Source organism: Ambystoma mexicanum, chromosome 5q (genome assembly GCF_040938575.1).
Source record: "Ambystoma mexicanum isolate Mex_15411 chromosome 5q, UKY_AmexF1_1, whole genome shotgun sequence".
Lineage (NCBI taxonomy): Eukaryota > Metazoa > Chordata > Amphibia > Caudata > Ambystomatidae > Ambystoma > Ambystoma mexicanum.
In genome coordinates this window covers 692889221-692913436 of record NC_090933.1, presented here as the reverse complement: position 1 = coordinate 692913436, position 24216 = coordinate 692889221, and the positions used below count along the sequence as shown (strand labels likewise).

The window sequence follows — 24216 nt, the reverse complement described above, 5'->3', positions numbered from 1 at the left end:
GGGGCATTAGTTGTCGGGTAATGCCCATGGGGCACTGTTAAAGCCCTTGTTTCGCTTGGGCTTCTAACTCTGGCCCCATGGGCATTACCTAACCAGTAATGCCCCCCTCCTTGGGTTATATTGCCTTATTATTGCCTTAGATTTTTTAGTCCATCGTTCTTCTTTAAATGAAATGCATGTACACCTGGATCAGTTCTTTCAATTGTTAGTTCATCTTGTGTTAATCTTAAAACCACCGAATCAAGAGCTATTCATTGGCAACAGTATCCAGCAGTGATTACCTGAGCTTCTGATTGTATTGTTTGACCTTTTCCAGTGAGGCAGCATTGATCTGGGCTTGGAACTCCTCCACGGAGATGTTGTCTCTGTAATAATATCCCTCCATGCTCTCCAGTGCTGTGTGAGAAGATTAAACAGTGTTACAGATCCTATGTTGATAGTCTCTCTGTCCACATGCCAGAGTCCCGCCAATGCATCATGCACAGGTAGAAACTCAACAGAGAAATCAATGCAAGGGCAGCTACGGCTGGCACACTCACCTACTCTCAGCTAAAGGGCAAACAGTGGATGGGTTAGAGCTGATCAGCTATGGAAGATTGGTATTGTCCATGGAGCAGCAGAGTATGGAGATGGTATATTTCCACAATGGGCCTTGAGGGTATTGTGATTCTCTCCACAAGATGAGAGAAACAGTGTTTCAAAAAACGGTGTGCTAGAAACCTAATCACTATCTCCCCCTGACAAAGAACTCAACTGTCCCTTCTTCAGGGCAACTTCCCCTAGTTTGTAGTGATGAGCTGCCTATCTAAGGAAAATAAAGTGAGAGAAAACTGTACCTGATCCACTTTCTGCACACACCTCTGTACCTACAGTTAAAAAAGCAAAAGAACAATATATTGTATTCATTAAATTAATGGGCGATGCTACCAGCATAAACCTGATGCCAAAACCAAAAGAGGATGGTTGCACCTGTATTGTCTAATTTGCAGACTTTCCACCTAGCATGGGTATAATTTCCCCATGTCAAACGAGTGTGTCGACCGGTTTCAGCGGTATTTTACAAATCACTGCCTTCTTCAGGACTGGAAATCCTTCAATTATTTGACAGATTTTAAAACTACTGCTGTGTCTTCTAATGTGCCCTTTGATTGATCGGGCAATATTTGCAGGGGAGATAAAAGAAGAAGAATTGATGTTCTTCTTCACTCCTAACATTTAATACTCTGATTCAAGATTCTGAAAATCTGCTCATTTGGGCAGATGAATAGCAACTTCTCACACATTGGGAAACATACCTAATTTGTTATATATAGATGCCATTTGCGTATTCCACCTAATTAGACTTCTCTTGGTCTTTCAAGGAGTCCCACGGGTATCCCTGGGTTGGAACAAATGTGCGTGTCTGCTAATAAAGGGTGCAGTAGAATTAGGGTCACTGCTGTAAATTGTAAAGTACCTCTATGATTTCCTCAATTCATGAAATCGAACTTTTATTTATAAGAAGCGAGGAACATATACACAAAATGACTTACATAAAATGACTCCTTGAGAGACTGAGAGAAGCCAAATTGGTAGATATATGGATAAGGCATCTGTGACAAAGTGGGTCATTTTCCCAATATGTGGGAAGTTGCTATTCATCTGCCCAAATGAGCAGATTTCCATAATCTTGAATCAGAACATTACATGTAAAGAGTGAAGAAGAACCTACATTATCTCCCCTGCAGATATTGCCCCATCAAGCAACGGGTACATCAGACGACACTGTAGTCGTTTTGTGGAATCCGTCCAATAATGGAAGGATGTCCAGTCCTGAAGAAGGCAGTGATTTGTCCAATACCGATGAAACTGGTCGATACACTACGTTGACATGGGAAAATAATACCCATTCTATGTGGGAAGTCAGTGAATTAGACGAAACGGGTGCAAGTATAGTCTTTAAGTTTTGGCATAAGGTTTATGCCGGTAGCATCGACCATTCATTTAATTAATACAATTTATTGGTCTTTTGCTTTTTTAACTGTCGGTACACAGGTGTGTGCCGAATAAAGATTCAAAGCCTGCATCCTGGTACCTTTTTTAATATATTTCAAGTAGCAGTCTAGACATGCCCTGTCTGTGCATCACTGCCAGAAAGTGAATCATGGGCCGTTTTCTCTCACTTTCTTTTGCTTAGATAGGCAGCCCATCACCACAAACTAGGGGACGTTTGCATGAAGAAGGGAACATCGGGTTCTTTATCAGGGTGAGAGAGTGACTAGGGTTCTAGCATACAGTTGTTTTATATACTGTTTCTCTCTTCTTGAGTTGAATGAAGAGTATCGAGAGGAACATGGAAATGGTGACTAGTGTGGAACCGTTGGGGTCATCAAACATGTTTTCTGAGGTGACCATTAGATATGGAGAATTGAAAGAAAGGAGAACATCAGTGAGTTTTCGAAAGCAAGATACGCATAGAGATGGTCAACGCATACCTACAGGAATTCCTCGTAGCATTTGTGGGATGTTAGTCCAGTTCTGTTTTATGTATGCATTCTGGGACATGTTGTTCTGTATTCATAACTGGAAAATCTGGAATTCCAAGTTCCAGGATGCAAAGAACCAACATGACTGTGCTGGCATTACTCGAATGGGATGGGACATGTTGGCACGTATGTGAATATTTGAGGGAAACAGAAATAGATGAGGGGTAGGAAAAAAATTATAACCAGGTAAAGGAGTTTGGGATTTGACATTGTGGCTCCCAATTGTAAGAATGAAAAGTATGGGGAGTTCTGAGAAGTGTGTAAAGATTAAATGGTTGTGAGGAGGGCAAGAGTTATGTGAAGTGATTGAGAGGTGTCCTTATGAGCGGGATAAAGAGAGGGGCTTTATAAAGATTGCAAATGGCACGCAGAACAGAAGGCGCCGTAGATACTTCAGAGGGATATGCACTGAAATGGCAAAGATTGGAAGAGCTGAGTGAGGAAGACATTAAGAAAATCACAGAGGTTTCTGAAGCAAGAGTGTGGGTCGTGATGATCTAGGAAGACAGTCATTATTAGAGTGCACCATCGAGGGGAGTATTGAAGATGGGATATTAACAATGTGTGTTCTTATATAGCACATGATGTTGGATCACCTGCTTCCAAGCACTGTAAAAACATACGTTATAATTAGCCAATGTAATGGCACTCACGTCCTTGACCTCGGAAGGATGAGAGGTTGAGTTATACCTGCCGCAGTATTTGCACTTGTGAAGTGCAGGCCGGGCCCAAGTTTGAGGTGAGTGCTCTTCTCTTAAGCGATCCACCCAGATAAGCAGGCTGAGTAAATTGAGGAGTGGTGCAATGAAGATAGGTGGAGTGAAGCCCAGGAGGGGCTTCTCTTGATAGGTTGAGAGCGCCGGTTGGTGTGAATGACATTATGCAGTGCTAAATGCACACATTTCAACATATACATGAACATATCCTAAAGAAGTATCTACTAAACATGAACTTTTTAATACAAACAGAATAAAGAAACATGATTTTTCATCTCCATTTTAGGTCATGTTTTGACTCCATCACTCATCAAAGAGGACCAAACCACATGCCACAGACGATGAAGCGGAAAATGCAATTGTCTGAACACCAAAAAGTATTGTTATGTCGCCCCACTGCAATGACAGCGTGTAAATTCCACAGCCAACCGATCATTAAGAATGAGATGTGCACAAAGCAGCAAGAAAGGCGTCTCAGAAATAATGTCAGGTCACGCTTTAGTGACCAGAAGTGCTGCTGGAGGGTGGGGGGTTTCCGGGGATATAACCTCGGGCCTTTTGGTTGTAGCCGCGGATAAAAACTCAGGGGCTACAATCAAAAGGCTAGCTAGCCCCGAGTCCCAACAGTCCCGACATTAGCTTTCATAGCCCCGGCTCATTTGCAGACCTAGCAACACACCTGACCAGAAGTAGTTATTTAGAAACTTCATCTGAACAAAATGACTCTATAATAAATCCCTCATGGTTTTCCCCATTTCACCCGGAGCTCAAAAAGATGTGCAAAATCAGAAAAGATTGTTTATTTTTGATCCAATGCTAAGGGGTCAGGCTGACATAATATTATTATTTTGCGTGCTGCACTCTCACTGAAATCTTTCCCCGCAAATACTCCTGAGCTGCTCAGGATCCAGCCAATGGATTCAATCTTGTTTGTTTTGTTTGTTTGTTTGTTTATTTATTTATAATGCGCACCAGACCCAAGGGTATTAGGGCGCAGAAGAAGGAAAAGAGGATTGTTCAGCTTAGGTTACATTGCAATGCATTACAATACAACATATTAATAAACAGTACTAGCCTATATCATAGAAATGAGCAAAATAGTAAAACATCAAGCAACAGTTATATACAATATATACAATTATACGTAGTAGTGGACAGTGTGATGGAGGGTTAAATGTCATGCTCCTTAATCCATTGGATGAGGTTAGATCTGAAGTGTGGGTAAGGCATGTCTTCTCTTAAAGAGGGTGGGAGTGAGTTCCAGTTTTGGGCAGCTTTGACCGTGAAGCTACTACCACCAGTCTTTATACGTTTGAATCTAGGCACTTGAAGAAGGTTAGTATTAGCTGTTCTGGAAGGGCGGTTGGTGGATTGTCTCCGGAATCTGGATGTAAGGTACTGAGGGGCAGCCATGTGTAGGCATTTATGAGTAAGGGAGGCAGATTTAAGGAGAATGGTATCTTTAGTGGAGAGCCAGTTGTTAGATCTTCTAAAGTCCGATATGTGGGCTGCTCTTAAAGCGTTATTTTGGAGGATCTGGATCTTGTTGGCAATGTATTTGTTGCAACCTATGTATAGGGCATTGCAATAATCCAGTTTAGATAATACCAAGGCTCTTGTTAAAGTAATGCAGTTGTTAGGTGTAAGGAAGGCTTAGCTGCTCTGATTAGCTTGCACGTGTAAGCGGTGGCCGAGGCCATGGAGTTTACTTGTTTTTTAAAGGTGAGAGTGGAGTCTAGGTAGAAGCCAAGAGTTTTCACTTCTTTGGCTACTGGGATGTTGTTGTTGTCTATAGTGAAGTTAGAATATTGATGGCCTAATTTATTGAGATTAGCCGTGGTGCCCAGAATGAGGAGTTCCGTTTTGTCATCATTCAGGCATAGTCCATGAGAGGCCATCCATGCCTGGATGATGAGATATTCTCTGTTCACAATGGCCAAATCCTTGTCATAATCTCCCGTCAGTGGGATGAGGATCTGTGTATCATCTGCATAGTCAGTGTAGGTGATACCCAGGCCATCTAGATCATCAAAAAGGGGCTTTGTGAAGATGTTGTACAGAGTGGGTGAAACACATGAGCCCCGAGGAACACCACAGGTGATGGGAATAGGGTCTGTGGCTGCTGAAGGTGCGAAGACCTGCACGGTTCTATTATCTAAGAAATATTGGATCCAGCCTTGTGGCTTCTTGTGAGAAGTGGGTGGCCGAGTCTAAGTGGTGGCAGGTCAAACTGTGGTGGCAGAGAGTCTTGTGATCAACCAAGTCCAATGCTGCTGAGAGGTCAAGCAGCAGAAGTAGTGCTGTGTTACCATTGTCTCTCAAGGTGTCTATTTGTGCTTTAAGGTCGATCAGTGCAGTTTGCATTCCGTGTTGCGGTCTAAAGCCTGACTGACGTACTCCTAGGAGGTGGTTGCATTCCAGATATTGTTGGATTTGGATGTACGCTACCTTGTCCATTCAGAATTTTAAACAGGAATGGCACTGTCGTAATGGGACGATAATTAGTAGGAACAGACGGGTCAAGTGTTTGTTTTTTTAGAAGTGGGAGGACCCATGACTGTTTCAAATTGTTGGGAATGGTGCCGGTAGAGAATAAGGCATTTATAAGTTTAGTTATGAATGCGGAGAGGTCCCTTGCGGCATCCTTTATGACTTGTGCAGGACAAGGGTTGCCATGGCAGTTGGAAGGTTTGAGAGTTAAAATGACTTTTTCAACTTCTAGAATGGATACTTTCTTAAAATTGAAAAGGGGTTTAGGTAGTTCGGACAGGGTGAGAGGTGAGGTGTTCGAGGGAACTTGTACTTGTTACCTTGCACTTACTGTAACTAGTGCCCTGATGCCTGAGGGTTTGGCACGCTGCTAAAAATGCATACATCAATAATTAAATAAATACTATTGAATGCTGCAGAAAGGTCTAGGAACTCCAATATACCTGCTCCAGACTGGTCTACCTGCAGTCTAATGTTACCTAGAGTGGATGTGACTTTAGATTCTGTATCTCTATCACATCTACACCCAGCTTGGTGGGGATCAAGAAGTTCAGGGTGTTGAACATACAGCTGTAACTGGACCATCACTGCCATCTCCAGCAATTTGTCAGTGAAGGGATATTAGAGATAGGGCAAGAACTACTGAACTCATATGTATCAAGATCAGTTTTTTAGCAGGGGGTAACTATAGCTGATTTTAAATATTTGGCAACCAAATCTGATTCGAGCAAATTATTAATGTTAAGTTTCATAGTGGAAGCAGCAGCCGGGTTCTGCAACATATTTCTAAAGTATGTTGCATGTACAGGTTCATGAGGGGAACCAGAAGGTTCACTGGTGGAAGGGAACTCCAAAGCCGCTGTCATCCATCAGTTCGAGGTAGAGCTTGGATAAATAAAGGAAAGGTTGGTTGCAAGGGGGTTGAAGTAATAAGGGATTGGGAAACAATTTTAAAAGGGCTGGTTTAGATCTAAGAAATAGTTTGGCGAGAGACTCGCAAACTATAGGATTGGATTTGCTCTTGCATGAGGAGAAATCCATTAATCTTAAATGCTGCCTTTTGAGGGGCTGCTGCAGTTATGATTCGGGTAGTGTAATAGTCCTTTTTTGCGCCATGGACCTGCCTTTTGGAGTACATTTGGGGATTCTACAAAGTGGACCGATCTGAAGAAATGTGGATTTTTGCCGGATTGTTTCTACGTGGCGCTTTTTTAAGTTTCACCTGAGGATAAACCAAGGAATTGTTTTCTATTTCCTAACATGTTCATGAGAGTTGAGAGGGTAGTGAGAAGCAAAAAAAAAGAGAAATTCATAAGTCCATAAAGATGAGGAAATAGAATAGCATTGAGTTAAGATGTTCCACCAACTCTGTGAGATCTAACATTGTCCATGGTTTTCCATGCTCTTTGAAAAGGTACCAGGGGCAGGGCATGGATTGCTTCAGCGAGGAACAAGGTCAGGGGAAAGGAAATAGAGTAGTTGTCAGTCTATACTAAAGAGGTAGATGTGTGAAAGGTTATAGGTGCAGGTGGGGCAAACAATAAATAAAGAGCTTCATCAGCGGTTGGGCGCAGCGGTAAAAATGCAGCGGTAACGCTATTACTGCCGCATTACCGCTCCACCCAATCCCGAGTTTGGGGAGATTCTGAGGATTCTGAGGATTCCTCGGACTTTCCACCCATTTTGCCGCAATAAACACAGCGCTTTAGCTTTTGTGCAAAAATGCCCCATTGAGTCCTATGAACTCAAGAAAAACTGAGATTTACTGCACCGCCGCAACTTGGGATCTGGCACTATCAACGCAGGACCAAGTTGCGGTAATGCTAATTGCATTGGGCAGTATGCCAGTGTATTTACCGCCAGGATACGGCCCACTCCTGATGAGGCCCAATGTATGTGCCCTTTCTAGGCAGTAGTGCCCATAACATAGTGAGCCAAGTTAAAATTTGTAAACCTATCTAACAACTGCTTTCTCCTCAGTCTTGACATTATGGTCACCCAGGATAAATTGTCGGGAAGAATTTCATTGAAGGATCTACTCTCTGTTAAACTGTCAAGGAGATTGTTACATGCATTTGCAAGTGCGAAGATTCCTAGCCTTATCTGGCCAACAGAGACACAACGTTTAAAGGGATTTCTTCTTTTGAAATGAGGGCAATGCCACTCCCTCAGCCTGCAGGCAGTAAACATATTCGATACAGTAATTAATTGGAATTTGGTGTCTAAAAATGATACCACCGACCTCATGGAAGCAAGTTTCTATCAAGAAATGTACATCAACAACATTTGGTAACAGCAGGTCCAAAATAAATTGTGGGCGGCTGCCGATCGGACATTCAGGTGTAGACCGTTTGTAGAGGAGGTCCCAGAAATGGCCTGCACCCCTGACTCCCGTTGCGAGGTACCAGGAACGTACTCGCCAAGGTACATGACATATGAGGAGCAGATGAACCAACAGAGAGCTGCACTGGGACTTTGCCCAGTGTACATCAGAAGAGCCATACCTGTTGAAGCGCCCATAACCAGACAACCCTGGGCAGCATGGTACCCGATTAGACAACCATACCAGCAGCTGATACGAAACGAAGAGTGTCTACAGACTGTCCAGGAGGAGATACAAAGAGCCCTGTTGGAAGGCAAATGGTAATGACACAAGGGCCCGGACAGACTAGCTTATGAACGAAAACAATAACCAAAGGAAACACGCCAGTGCGAGTAGCCGTGAAAATAGATGCAAGAGACACGAAAAGAGGAAACGATGATGAAACGTAAAGGAAACCTTGCAGCGAAACAAGATGGAAGTATCCAATCAGCTAACACGTTTAAATAGGCTTGGAACAGAAGAAGCTAAGAAAACGATACTGCTTGCAATGCTTAGTAGAAGTGTAGAGCAGCAAGCGCCAACCATATATCTACCTCAATAAAGCACACTATACAAGTGCGACTCCATTTTGTAAAGCAGAAGTATTCCCAGGTGGCCAGAGGCCTAACAGGCCAGGTTTCCATATCCCAGCCAAAGCCAGGAGAAAGAGCGGAATCGAAACTCAACAAAGAAGCAGCTCATGCCTTGGAAATCAAGGTCAACCTAAGGAAGGGCGTAGAGCAGCAACTTCGAAGAATCGAAACTTAAGAGCATACCAGCCTGCCCCGTGAAGGTCAAGATAAGGAGGCCCAGGCAGGTGGCGAGGCCGAAGGAGAATCAAATACTCAAAAAGAAGGGAATTGAAGCAGATTCACAGTGAACAGACACGTGACCAGCCAGGTGCGCAGAGGTACCACCGCCTGATGTCATCCAGAACCCGAGGATGCCATAACTTCTCCAGATAAGAGACTACAGTTTCGAGGCCATACTCAGCCAACTAATTGACACATAGCCCTAAAGTACTGATTGATGGGAAGGAGGCAGGGTGAATCCTGTGGCACTAGGCACCTAGGTGTCCATTTTGCATGCTGCTAATTAATGTGGAGATTTATGTTTAGGGGTGTAACCTGCCCAATCACAATGGACCATGTAATCTAGGGTCCTATAGACACTATAACCAATGGGATGTCGTACTTGTAGTGACATCAATCACGTGTGATGTAGAGGGATGGGCGTAGACGCCCACCCGATATGAGTTATCCAATCCGCATGCTCTGTTACCATATACAGATATAGCACCTTTACTTAAGTTACTTTTCCTAATCAATTATATTGCATGACAAACTTGTAGAGTTAGACGTCATTGCTGACGAGTTTAGACTATAACTATTGCTGTTTGAAAGAAGTTCGAGGAAGTTGAAATGAGACAGGTGATCGCAATGCTGCTGATTTCCAATTGTTTCCCTGTTTAATGTACTTGTCATTAAACAGACTTCCCTTTGCCAAACTACTGAGTCCTCATTATTGAGTCGTGTTGGAGTAAGTGAATCCTGCACCCCCATTCCTCACATGGTGCAGCTATCTTGTCTTACAGGTACTAGAGGGTGCGCACTGACCTATGGGCCCGTCAGTGGTAACACTGCCTTTCTGTACAAGTTCTAAATTAGACATGTTTTTTCTGATTTGACTGCCTGCGTTTATTATACTCTTACTGGGGATGGGATTGGTAGCATAGAAGTTCAAGGCCCAGAGTAAAGTATTATTACTGGTGCCAAGAGGTTGCAGGGGCATGCAAAGCTCTCTCTTGCACGTTTTACAGCATCCGAAGAGCATAAACCACCCTGCTCCAATGTGCACATAGAGCACAGAGAGAACGAGAGAGAGAGAGCTTGATCGGCATATACCACACAGGTGGCAAGAGCTCTCGGTACAAGAACCTTTAACATAACATGACATATGGTACATTGGATACAGCTAGTACCAAGCATTTGGTCTGGCCCAGATACACGGAGTCTGTTCAGGGCATGGCGTGGGCACCTTGAAGCAATGCCACAGAATGGCAGCCCTGCAGACAGCAAGCACTCTTCTCATCTTCTGTAGAGAGAAGCAGAATAACGGGGGGTTTTCTGAAAGGTTACTTCAATAGTCTTACCTCTGTGTGAGAGCTGTATTAGATACCAATGCAATGCCTACTACCAGAAATAAAATATGCCTTGTGAATTATTGCTTTGAATGCTACAATGCTCATGCCTCTCCCTACCCGTATATAAAAACCGCCCTTCTGCTCATGCATTTTCACCCTGCACTTAAAAGCTACTGACACTTCTGTCTGCAGCCAGTATGTATGCCTTTTCAGACACCAAGCAAAGCTCAGCCCATCTAGCTCCCTTCTGTTTCATGACATACAGAGATGGGGTTCATCGTGCTTGCTCCTATTAATGTGATAGCCAGGCAAATGATGAGAGATTAACATGGTCCTTAAGGATCGCAATACATACTACACCAGCAAGAGGAAGTCATCTGCATAATACCCACGCTTCTACAGAGCACCCCTGAATGCCACCTCTTTGATCCCTGTTGCACACCATATTTGAGGAACACCAGTGACAGAAGATACCCTTCCCACATCCCCCTCTTCAGCTCATGCCATTGGTTGAAACCAATGCAGACTTACACCAGTGTGGCAAACATGTCTCCAAATCCCATGTACTAAATAGCTATGAACAGGTCGCCCACTCAATTCTGTCAAAGGCCTTCCCTGCATCCAAAGTCACAACAGCTGCTGGCTCTCAAAATGGCGTTCCTTAAACCATAGCATGCAGCTGTTGCCTCATATTCTTTGACACAGAGCAGAGGCTTCTACGATGCACTTACCTTTTCTTTCATTTTAAATTGCAGCAAGGCTATGTACAACATGAAAAGAACATCTACTGCTCCCATAATCCCATATTCACTACTCCCCTATCCTGATGTCCACCAATAGTGTCTAAATGTTCCCTATACATGTCCAATATGTCCACCACTCTTTTTGTAAATGCTGCTGATGCATATCATCATAGAAGCTATATATTCCTCTTTGGGTGTTTACTGAATAATTGGATGTGATAACAGTTGATTGTTAATGTAGGGTGACTTACGCTGCTACATGATCTTCATGGTTATCACCTGTGACTTTTTAGGTTTCCATGTTTCAATGTGCACTTACTTTGGGGAAAGTGATCTCAATCTGTGTCATGGGGGAGGAAGCAAGGGGTTCATACGCTGAGGGTGTTGAGCGCGTTCTGGATGCATTTTCAGGTTAACGTTAAAGCGTTATTTACAAGAAACGACCTTACACTTTGCTGTGAGGAACCCGCAACAAAGGAGGGGCTGGCAGATGCTGCAGCGGAACGAGGTGACTAGGGACTCACAGAAACTGAAAAAATGCATACAGCAGGAACATGGCAGAGGATTCCCATCCAGTGGTGGCCATTGAGGATGGGGAGGGTGTATAGGAAGGGGGAAGTTATTTAGCAACATACATTCAGACCACAATCTCCCAAGTCTGGAGAACAAAAGTCAACTAAAATGTAGAAAATATTATTACATTCACTATGTCGTCATTGGTCACCAGTTTTGGAATACCAGTGGTAGTGGCTGTTAGACAGTATTCGTCTGACATGGCCACAGAGGGAGAAGGTCCAAGAGGAGGGGGGCCAGTGCTGTCACTGGTTGGAAAAGTGACACAGAAAAGATTGTGTTCCAGTTGATGATTATATTGGCATGGTAAGTGCCAACTTTAGCTCCTCGGGGGATTTGGAGCACATGGGTGAACCCATGTTCAAGCCGTTTGACCTCACGCATCCAAAGTCATCAGACTGGTTTATTCTACTGCAGGTGGACCGATTTTCCAAGTGTTTTTTACACAACAAATTAGATAATAGTTCTAGACTGAATGCCCCAATCCAAAATGAACATAAAACAGCAGTCTGTGCATAGTGTGGAACCACAGCTTTTTATTTTCATTTCCTACTATGGCAAGGACAAAGAACATGGGGGTGAGAAGGCCTGGATCTGAAACTTATACGTGCGTGTGTACAAAGTGCTGTATGGAGGATGGGGGACAGAAAGACATCCATGATACATGGAAAGAAGAAGGGGTTTCTCCTAAAAACATATCTCAAGTACGTAGGCCTGGATGAAGCTCAGGTCAAGGGTGATGCTGAGGAGTTCTGTTTTGGGATAGATTTGTCATGGAAACTGGGAAATTTGTCAGCATGTTTTCTGTGCTGGGTAACTCCTCCCTCAAATGGCTTTTACCACTATAGGTTTCAACCAGGGCTGGACCTAGTAGGGTTTATTCATTCAGCCGAGCCAAATTCTACACTAATAAGGGCAGTTCAGACCCCAATTATCAAAGAAGTCAAAACACCTAATGTCAAACTAGGACCTGACCCAATGTATTCCTCAAGCGACCCTTGGGTGCTGGATAGCATGCTACCGTAGCACCTAGAGTTTGTGACATACCCCAAGCAAAAGGTTCCTCCTTTTCCTTTTCAGGTCTTGAGCAAGCACTCTTGATTGATTCATGGGATAATCAATTACCTATGGAAGAAAGGTGATGCAGAACTGTGCACAGTTTCAGGGAGAAACCTATTCACCAACATGTTTCTTCTCCGTAAGAATGACAAATAATTCTTCCAGCCAGTGTTCAACCTGTGAGCCATGAACCATTTTGTAGAGTTCAGTTACTTCAATGTGGAGATGGCTGCATTGTTACGGGAAAGGTTGTGTCCAGATGATTGGCTAAATGTCCAGACCTCAAGAACACTTACCTAATTCAAATTGCTCTGGAACACAAGCATTTTCTTTGTTTCCTATTGTGCCAGAATATATTACTGTCCTCTTCTTTGCCTTACTGTGTGTATTTGCCCCCTTGGTGTTTTTCTAAGCTATCACAAGCAGTGGTCGTTTTTTGTGTGCCAAGGATATCAGAATATAAATCTACTTAGATCATAATCTTATTGTGGCACATAGTCCTGCCCAGTTATTAGTCGAAATGCATACAGCCATAACCCTGTTGATTAATCCGGTATTTGCCATACATTGAATAGTGCAGGGACAGTTAAGACATCCCTGAGGTAAATTAAACAGCCAGTGTTTTAGGTTAACATCTGTAGCATATGACAGCTATTGGCAGTAGTGGTGAACATTTTGTAACAATTACCAGGGATTACTGATACACCCATGGCAAAGGGAAGTGTGCACAACTCAGACAAGAGAGAAATAGAGGGATGAACATAGTCCCCAAAAAGGAAAACAAATAAAAAGCCCATTTACCATCTCTATTACACGAAGCGGTTTTCGTGCCATCTGTGAAAAGTGGTGTCAGAGGTGGGATTTCATCTAGACACCACAAAGAAAAGAAATATAAACCCTTGAACCGTCTCTATGACTCGAAGCATTTTTGTGCCATCTGTGATAATATGCACTACCAGAAGAGAGATCTCTCACTTTTTGAAGGCCTGTATCATAACCCTGAGACGAACAGTCTGAATAATCAAACTTCTTTTGCCATTCATTCAGACCATGTATCTGTCCTCCCTCAATCAAAGGAGAGGTTGAAAGATCAATGTCTTCAAAGAGGATCTGGGTATTCAGATTGGGTTCTTCTTTCTTTTGAAGAGTGTGAAGAGCTGTAATGGTGTCTAAAATATATGTAGCCATGGAATTGCTGAGCAATGTTTGGGACTTGCCAGGGACTGCTATTAGAGTCCAGTACTACTCTCAGTAGGTATGGGGCCTGCAACATAGTGGACACTGGTCTGAGATTGTCAGTGCAGGAATCACAGATGCACATCAGTGATTGAAAGATTTTTGCAGTTTGTTCCTTCACCAAAACAGATTTTGGTATGAAATCAGGATGCAAATTGACTGCAGTTACACAGTTTAGGTTAAGGGTGAACCATATCAAAGAACCTGTCAAATCTGGCAGGGATCCTCTGGGAGTTTTGTCTTCCCAGACAGATAAATGTGCAAGTGGAATTCTTCCCACAATTTCGCTACAAAGTCTCTGACTGCTTTTTTCAGCATTTGAGAGATCCATTGTTTTGTCGCTGGCAGAAGCAACTTTGTCACAGCATAAAGGAGCTGTGGGCTCCTTTTGCTTGGATCTCTTTGCATCATGTCTCAACACCCAGTGTCCAGGATTCTTCAAATACATCCCAGTTCCAGCGTCTCTAGTGACAGGTCGCTTTGCTCAGGAATGGTCTCAGGGGGTTTTGTATGCTTCCTTCTATTTGCATTGATCCCTCCGGAGCAGTTGCATGATCAATCTCAGGGGGCCACATTTGGTCTCATCACGTGCTTTCAGCTTTCCCAAATCCAGTACCAAACTACATTGGAACGACCATAGGTTGCAAAATTGTACTGCTATTTTTCTCCAACCTTCTCATGGGTTCGGTCGAAGAATGCTATCAGTTAATGAACACCAACCTGATTATCATGGCATACTTAGTGGCTAGGATATATGGATGCCCGAAGGTATTTCACAATCAGCTTCCCTATTTATCAAGACATTTGGGGCACTGTGGAGGTCAGAAGAAGGATGCAGACTCTTTGAGGACATTTTAAAGAAGGTGTATTAAATACTTATATGGAGACCTAACTATCTCTATTGCTATGGGGTATTCCCAGACTATATATATAGGTTAGGTGCTCATCAGTCGTCTCTGAATGTCCAAAAAGAAAAAGTTTGCCATCCAAAAACAAATACTATCTGACCCTATGTCTTAGAGAAACAATAGTAACGGCAGGAGAATGACTCCCTTCTCCTGTTAAGTTCTTTTCGCACTGGTCTTCTTATTTGCAAATCATTTCTTCTTAATATACGATTTTTCAAAAGTCTTTGATGACTCTTCTTATCAGTTGGTGTAACTCTTTCCTCAGGTTGCTATATTTGCTTTCTACTTTAGGAGTGCCTCCCCTTGACTCAGATTGATTGATCATAAAAGCCGCCGTTGGCCTTCAGTTCCTCATACTCTTTCTTTCATATCTATCACTGATCTGCTTTTGACAAAAGATATGACTTTCCTTCTTTTCAGGGTAGAGATATACCTGCTTTATTATTCACTCTTTTGGATATCTCTATGGTTCACTTTCTTTCAATGCAAATATTCAGATTCATTAATGTTTTGTTCTAAGCTTTTCTCATTTTCATGGAGATCATTCTTGCTTGATATTTCACTTTCATTCACCTCCCTTCCAGGGAACTTTATTATCCTCTTTCTCACCTTATCACAATTCAGATTTGGCAAGCATATTCCACTTCCATTCACCTCCCCTCCATGGAATGTTATTATTCAAGTTTACTTTCACGTTTTTCTCATTCATACTGAGACGGGTTTTTTGGATGATATAATGATCGTCGGTTGGCTTCCATGCCTCCCATGTCTCCCTTTACCTTCCGTTTTATCATCGAAAGTCTCTGGGGTGCTCACGTGTCTTGCCTCTGTTCCGTTCTTACACCGCACTGTCAAGCTGTTTGCTGCAGTTTCCTTGATATGATGTGATATATTTTAGTTATATCGTGCTCGTACACAGGTGTTTCAGAGCGCAACCAGGCAAAGGGAGGGGAACAGTGGAGAAAAACAAAAACAACGATCTTACTAGGCCCAGTGAAATTGAGAACGCACAAGTGCATGGGGAAGGGAGGAGGGGGAAAGTGCATGGGAGGGGGAAGAAATTGGAAAGTGCAGAGCATAGGAGAGAACAAGATACATTTTAAGTAAATAAAATAAATAAATAAGGTGGTCAGAAACGGTGGTAGTGCAGCCAGTGAATGGCAAAGTGCAAGGTTAGTCAGATAGGGTGCATCTGATAAGTGCAGAAGACGAGTGGGAGGGGACTGTCTAGGTACAGATACAGGTCCAAGTGAAGGGGTGGCCAGGTGGCAGTGCAGGAGGGTGGCAGGGTGAGTGGGTACCTGGGCCCGAAGGACAGAGGGTGGCCAGGTGCAACAGTGCCGAGAGAGAAAGCAGATCAGCAGGGGAGAAGAGGGGCAAAGGCAGAGGCGAAGAGGAAGGTATTGAGGAGCTTCCAGAACCATAGATGGTTCTCTTCAGGTTTCAAAGTGGCAGGGAGGCAGTTCCAAAGGGAGGCCCCAGCCAAAGACAGAGATCTACCCCCAGCTTGTTTCTTTGAAAAACGACTGTACCTGAGGGAGTTAGAGGAAGAGGAGCGAAGGGCTCGAGAGGGGAGGGATTTATAGAGGGATAATTGAAGGTATTTTGGACCCAGGCACCAGAAAGCCTTGTGGACAATGCAAAGGGTTTTAATTGTAATCCTTGCATCCACTGGGAGCCAATGAAGGGATGTCAGAGCTGGAGAGATACGATCCCTGGGCTTGAGGCCTGTCTCGCAGTCCTGTTCTAAATTAGTTGTAAAGGGCAGAGAGTGGAGGCAGGTAGATTTAGAAAGAGGCTGTTACAGTAGTCCAACCTAGTGGGAATCAGAGCTTGGGAGACAGTGAGCTTCTGAGGGAAGGAGAGGAAAGGAAGAGTACCTCTAAGGAGGTGCAGTAAGAAGTTTGACTTTTTAGAGACGTCAGAGATGTTTGCGGAGAAGGAAAGTGTGGAGTCAAAGATGACTCCCAGGCTCTTAGCTTTGCAGGTAGGGGCAGGAGGAGGGCCAGAGAGTAAGGGAAAAGGATGGAGAGGGTGTACCAATGAGGAGGATCTCAGTCTTGTTGGCATTTAAACAAAGATCATTGGCGGCACACCAATTTTGAATGGCGATTAGGCAGTCAGAGATGAGGGAAGGAGAGGAGGTGGCTGAAGGAAGCCTGAAAATGAGTTGGGTGTCGTCAGCATAGCACTGGAAATTTGAGCAGAAAAAGGAAATGCAGTAGGCGAGAGTTGCCAGGTATTGGTTGAAAAGCCAGGGTCAGAGGTTAGACCCCCGGGGAACACCACAGGTAGAGAGGGAGATAGAGGATAGGAAGGACCCAAGTTGTACCTGGGAGGGTCGATCAGAGAGAAAAGAGGTCAGCCAGGCCAGAGCCTGATCGGTGATACCCAGGTTGTTATGGAGAAGATTGAGCAGGATGGTATGGTTGACTGTGTCGAAAGCAGAGGAGAGATCAAGTAGGATGAGGACAGAGGGAATGTTAGAGTCAAGGTTGGAGAACAGGTCTTCACAGATGTTCAGGAGAGCAGTTTCCGTACTTCTGGCAGCTCTGAAGCCGGATTGGTGGTCATGGAGAGAGCCAACACAGTCAGAATGAAGGTTAAGCTGAGAGATGGCAAGCTTTTCCAGGAGCTTATCCAAAAAGGCAGAAATGGAAATTGGGTGATAGTTAGCCGGACAAGAAGGATCAGCTGTGGGTTTCTTGAGGAGAGTATGCGCAAGGGAGTGATTCAGAGGGGAGGGGAAAGAGCCAGAGGCAAAGGAGAGATTGCAGAGATTGTTAGGCAGTCTTTGCTCTTCCTCTCACCTTCTCCGTACTTCAAAGGGGAGCCGTGCCGTTTGCAGAGGCTTCCCTATTCGCTCTTCCTCTCGGCTTCTCTGTACTTCAAAGCGGAGCCACACCACTTGCTGCAGCTTTACTATGGTGGTATTTGCTGTTTTATGAGAGCAAGCTGCCCACCACGACTCTCTTGGACCCACCACCAACTCTCAAGCCCCACTTGCCTCGGCTTTGCCAAGGCTCTCGGGTATGCTGGTCTTGCAGCGTTCCATCTCCTGCCTATTGGGGAGTCTCTCCCAGTGAAGCCCTACTTCCCTCAACCCCTAGGGAGGGTGTTGTGGAGCAGGCTCACCTCCGTAGCCTCACAGGGGGGCTCCCCCTTGGGTAGCAGAGGTGAATTCCCTTGATTCATCACAGCAGCTATCACCGTTCAGTACTGCAGCTCTGCCTAGAAAGCCTTAGTTGGCTGGTGTGATTAATGGGACACAATGGGGTGGCAGAGCGCTGTGGTAAAGATAGTGTTGTTTTTATTTTTTTTGCAGCATTGTCAGAAAAATATTCCTACTGTGTAATAAAGTTGCGTTAAGTGGATATTTAATCATGGTCTGAGTTGGTGGATGGTTTCCCTGTGGTGGAGCATCCTTTGATATTTGGGTTCCTAAAAGGTATTCGGTTGTCTACTCCCCCTATTCCTAAGTACTCCCAGGAGAGGGATGCGAATCTGGTCTTATCCTTGTTGGAAATGTGGGCAGGTAATGAACAGTCAGCATTCAATAGAATCATTATCAGCTATACTGGGGACTTTAATGTGTTTGGTATATAACATGAAAGGGGAAATAAAACCTACACACTCAGGAACTGGAGATAAATAAATAAACACAAGGGGAGGGGTTCCTGGTGGACATAACTCTATTTTAATCAAACCATGATTACAAAAAGAACATAGATTCATCGGATGTTTCACTTAATAGGTATCAACAACTAAATTAATGAGTTATTAATTCAATACGAGTGAATTAAATAGACCTATGTCCAACAGGAACCCCCCCCCCCCACCCCTTGTGTTTATTTAATGTTTTTGGTGGCTTTCTGGTAAATCTTGGATATCTAGCAATTGCACATTAAAGGTAAAGTATTCCTTCTGGGGTTTCTTTTCATATAACTTGGCATACTAAAATATCTGCTAAAATCTTTGAATTCCCTACATATCCTAACAATGCCAAAGTGTGTGTTGTTCATTGTCTATAGCAGTATGAGTTGGCCACAGCTGAGCTGATAGCATTTGTTGGGATCTGTTTGTCTCCTTAAACATTGTTTTCCCTATTTTCCTCTCCTCCCCTAGCTACATGGTTTAAGGACGTAATGAAATAAGCCAGTATTGATCGCCTCACATTTGCTGATCATCCCTTTAGATGTTTTATTGCTTCTAAAGTTTTCTGTGTGGGGGCCAGACTTGAAGATATTCTCAAATTGGATCAGTGTCGAATGCATTGATCTTTTATACATTATACTGTAAGATTATTGTGTATGTTTCTGCTTTGGTCTTGACACAGCTTATGAGTGTACATAACTGGAGACTCTGTGCCATGTGATAGAATACCATTTGGCCTTAGTCAGATTGTGATGGATAGTCGTGATTCTATGAAGGGCATATTGATATTGATATTGATATTTTATCGTGCTCATACACAAGTGTTTCAGAGCGCGACAAGGCAAGGGAAGGGGAACAGAGGACAAACAAAAACAACGATCTTACTAGGCCCAGTGACATTGAGAACGTGCAAGTGCATGGTAGAGGGGGAGAGGGAGAAGTGCATGGAAGGGGGAACAAAAGGAGAGTGCAGAGCAAGGAGGAAAAAAAACATAAATAATAATAAATAAATTAATAAATAAAAAGGCAACAAACAGAGGGAGTGCAGCCAGCAAGTGGCAGTGCTGGGTTTAAGGCAGCAGCGTGGGTAGGTCTGATAAGTGCAGGAAGAACAAAACAAAGGGGTGGGGGCTGAATGGGTACAGATACAGACCCCAGTGCAAGGGGTGGCCCGGAGGCAGTGCGCGCGGGTGGCAAGAGAAGCAGGTATCTGGACCCGGAAGAAAGAGGGTGGCCAGGTGCATGGTGCCGAGGGAGAGTAGAATCAGCAGAGGAGAGGGGGGGCAGAGGCAGAAGCAAAGAGGAAGGTCTTGAGGTGCTTCCGGAACTGGAGATGGTTCTCCTCAAGTTTTAGAGTGGCAGAGAGGCTGTTCCAGAGGGAGGCCCCAGCCGATGACAGAGATCTACCCCCAGCTCGTTTCTTTGAGAAACGACTGACCCTGAGGGAGTTGGAGGTAGAGGAGCGGAGTGCTCGAGATGGGAGGTATTTGCGGAGGGATTGCTGAAGATATGTTGGACCCAGGCCCCAGAAAGCCTTGTTGACAATGCAGAGGGTTTTGCATTTAATCCTTGCATCCACCGGGAGCCAATGGAGAGATTTCAAAACTGGAGAGATACGATCCCCTGGGCTTGAGGCCAAGGACAAGTCCCGCAGTCCTGTTGTGGATAAGTTGCAAATGGCGGAGAGTAGAGGTAGGTAGATTAAGAAAGAGGCTGTTGCAATGGTCCAACTTAGAGAGAACCAGAGCTTGGGAGACAGTGAGCTTCTGGGGGAATGAGAGGAAAGGAAGAGTACCTCTGAGGAGGTGCAGTAGGAAGTTTGACTTTTTTGATACATCAGCGATGTGGGCGGAGAAGGAGAGTGTGGAATCAAAGGTGACACCAAGGTTCTTGGCCTCGCAGGTGGGGATAGGAGGAGGGCCAAGGGAGGCCAGCCAGAGAGTGAGGGGAAAGGGAGGTGATGGTGTGCTGATGAGGAGGATCTCAGTCTTGCTGGCATTCAGACAAAGATCGTTGGTGGCACAACAATCTTGAATGGCAGTTAGGCAATCAGTGATGAGAGAGGTGGAGGAGGTGGCCGAGGGCAGCCTGAAAATGAGTTGAGTGTCATTTGCGTAGCACTGGAAGTTTGAGCAGAAAATGGCAATACAGCGGGCGAGAGTTGCTAGGTATTGGTTGAAAAGCCACAGCGAGAGGTTAGACCCCTGGGGAACACCACAGGTGGAGAGGAAGATAGATGATAGGAAGGACCCAAGTTGGACCTGGGAGGGTCGATCAGAGAGGAAAGAGGTCAGCCAGACCAGAGCCTGATCCGTGATGCCCAGGTTATCACGGAGACGGTTGAGCAGGATGGTATGGTTTGCCATGTCGAAGGCAGAGGAGAGATCGAGTAGGATGAGGACAGAGGGAATGCTAGAGTCAAGGTTGGAAAGCAAATCTTCACGGATGTTTAGGAGAGCAGTTTCCGTGCTTCTGCCGGATCTAAAGCCAGACTGATGTCATGGAGACAGCCAACAGAGTCAGAATGAAGGATTAGCTGAGAGATGGCCAGCTTTTCAAGGAGTTTGCCCAAGAAGGGAGTAATGGAAATTGGGCGATAGTTGGCCGGACAAGAGGGATCCGCTGTGGGTTTCTTGAGGAGAGGATGCACAAGGGAGTGCTTAAGAGGGGAGGGGAAGGATCCTGAGGCAAAGGAGTGGTTGCAGAAATTGACAAGGGCCGGATCGAGGGTATCAATGCGGTCCTTGATAGTTTTAGAGGAACAGGGATGAACCTGTTTTGACGAGGCTTTCATAGATCGGACTTGTCTAGCGACCTCATCAGGGGAGAAAAGAGGAAATGAGAAGGAGGGAGGGGGGATGGCTGGAAGAGGGTCAGTGAGTACAGATGGAGAGGGGAGAGGGGAGGGAGTGGAGGAGAGGGTGGACAAGATGTCCTGGGTTTTTGAGATAAAGTGAGAGGCCAGGGCATTGCAAAGGGCCTGAGAGACAAGGGGAGAGGTGGAGACTGCAGCAGGGTTGGCCAACTCCTTGCAGATTTTAAAGAGTTTGGCCGAGCTGTTAGATGCCGAAGAGACACGGGCTTGAATGTGGACTCTCTTCTTTGTATCGACAGAGAGACGGTATTGCCTTTGTAGTAGGCGACAGGCCAGTTTGTCAGAGGATGAACAGGAATCCCTCCATTTTCTCTCAGCTGCCCTACACTTACGTTTAAGTGTAGCTAGGTCGGAGTCATACCAGGAATTTCACTTGGCTTTGGACTTCAGGCGGATCCTCATGACAGGGGCAAGAACATCAAGAGTTTCAGAAATAGAAGAATAGAGAGACGACAGGGCTGTGTCAGGGTGTGAGTCAGCCCGACGATGTGGGGGGGGGAGAGTAGGTGGCAGCAAAAGCCTCGACTGACACACGCTTCATGGGCCGGATATCCAGGAAGGTAGGTGGCAGTGTTGGGATAGGCTTGGCCTGGTGGGAAGAGAGAGAGAGATAAGAGGAGAGGAGGTAGTGGTCACTCCAAGAGAGGGCAGTGGAAAGAGGGATAGAGAGGGGGAGGCTAGAGGAGATCAAGACATCAAGTGTGTGCCCTGCAGAGTGCGTTGGGCCAGAGGGGAGGATAGAGAGGGAGAGGGAATTGCATAGGACACGAAAGAGCAAAGTTGAGGGACAGGGAGAATCAAGGTGAATGTTGAGGTCACCAAGGAGGAGGAGTTGAGTGGTTGAGGACAGAAGAGAGGAAGAGAGGTCAGCCCACTCAGAGAGAAAAGAGATGATCTGACCAGGGGGCCGGTAGAGAGTGGCAACAGTAAGAGAGTGGCTGGGAGAGATTAAGAGCCTGCAGACGAGGCATTCGAAAGAGGAGTAGATCTGAGTGGGAATGATGGTGGTAGGAATCCACTCTGGAAAGATCAATGCTACACCCCCTCTGGGCCGAGTGGACCCGGGTGCGGAGAGGATCTTGTAGCCATCAGGGAGGAGAGTGTCAAAGCTTGTAACAGAGCTGGTATAGTGGCAAGTATTATCCCTCCCTCCCTTTGCCTGATTCCAACTGTGTTTTTTTCCATTGCTGACTTTGATAAGGATCCTTCTCAGAGATTGTTCTGACTTGTAGGTAGTGGTAACCCATTGTGTTTTCTCTACAAGACAAGTCATTTGAAGCTTTTTGCTTCTATAGTGTTGTCCGCAGACTGAACAGAGGAAGAGCGGGAACCATAGTTGATATTTATAGGGAACATTTCAATACTATTGGTGGACATCAGAAAGGGAGAGGAATGAATATGGGATTATGGGAGCAGTAATTCTTTGGTTAACATTGTACATTGTCTTGTGATTAATCTGCTTCCTGGAGGAAGAGGAAGACTAATGCTTAGAAGAGTTGTTGGGTGAGCATACCCTCTTCCTGTACTTCTCTTCTAGTCCTTTTAAACTGGCTCCTATGCAGGCTCTTTGACCTCAATCTTCTTGGCCTTCTGGCCTATAGACATCGAAGCGGTCCTCTTACGACCTTTGTGGTAGAAAGTGAAGAGCTTGGCAGCACAATTCCATGAGGACCTTTGAATGCTTTGACTGGCAGGGTCCATAATATTCCATGTCAAATGCTTCTCTGAGGCAGTAACCTGTCGGGATCTGACACATAAATGTTCCTCCCACAGTCCACACAAGGCTTGACGCCTGAGACCTTCATAGGATTGCATGATGCAGTTAGGAACGAGTTATCCTAAGCTTTGTGACATTTCAGAAGACAACTGAGTGTACAGAAAATGAGAACTATGTTTATGGGGCACAGCAACTTCATATGTAGTGGCCCCATCAATGTCTGACAAAAACAGCAGGTGGTGTTGTGCTTTGTATACTACTGGCAATAATATTTCCAAACACAGCTAGCACTGGAGATAGAATATAAATGATGAGGAATCTGTGGGTGGAAGGAATCCATGACAAGTGCATAATACTCACCCATGTGCCCGTAGCAGATTCACAACAGTCATACTCTTACCAGGACAAATCAGTGTTGGCCGTAACATTCCTGTTCTTCATGAAGCCGCATTATTTTGCATTTATCAGTAGGCGCACAACTCTCTCCAGTATTCGGTATATATGATTTTCAGCAACACTTATTTGTCTGTGTTCAACAGTCCTGTGAACCTGTAGCTGCCACATGCTCTGGGAGCCTTGTTCTTCTTCAGCCAGAGGCTGTTTCTGGCAAGGCAAAAAGTCCCAGGCAGTATTGCACCAGTACCAACTCTATTGATTGATCAATCACCAAACTCCCAATACAACTCCACAAGGAGGCAATCTAAAGTCGGGGTCTTTCCCCTATTTGAACTTGCAACGTGTGGCTGCACCTCCTCCCAGCAAAGCGGCTCCTCCAGCATTGCAACATCACTCTCATCCGGTAGGACAGCCCTATCTTTTTCAAATATGCATCTCTGGCCGAGGATTCACCCACAGCTTCATATGTGTCAAGATTACTGTAAAAGTTTGTGAATTCATTTTTATACTTTCTGGGACAAATATGATATCCATTGAGATCATCTGCAAAGTCAGTATCACCTTCTCATTCCCCACACACCTGGGTGTGTGTTCTACCAGCCTACCGCTTCTCTCATCCTGTTCAAAACAGTTTGTTTGTAGTCTGAATGGTGGTTATCGTCCTTGTCACTCAACACCTTGTTTAATGTCATTCTCTTGTGTATCCTCTTTGATTCCCTGGAACCTGGCATAATGAACAATCACTTAATATTCCTGACATCCTTCTGAAATTTCTTAATTTCCTCCTCTTTTATTTCCTCTTTCTGCTCATTAAAGAAA

General features: G+C 44.7%; 1 protein-coding gene across 1 annotated transcript in view; it reads right to left on the bottom strand.

Annotated features, from left to right (window-relative positions):
• Positions 1-24216, bottom strand: part of PREX2 (phosphatidylinositol-3,4,5-trisphosphate dependent Rac exchange factor 2) — a 1458907-nt gene that overhangs the window by 209966 nt on the left and 1224725 nt on the right. The window contains exon 36 of the mRNA XM_069621155.1: positions 282-396. Within this exon, the coding sequence (XP_069477256.1) occupies positions 282-396 (115 nt within the window). The remainder of the gene's footprint in view (positions 1-281; positions 397-24216) is intronic.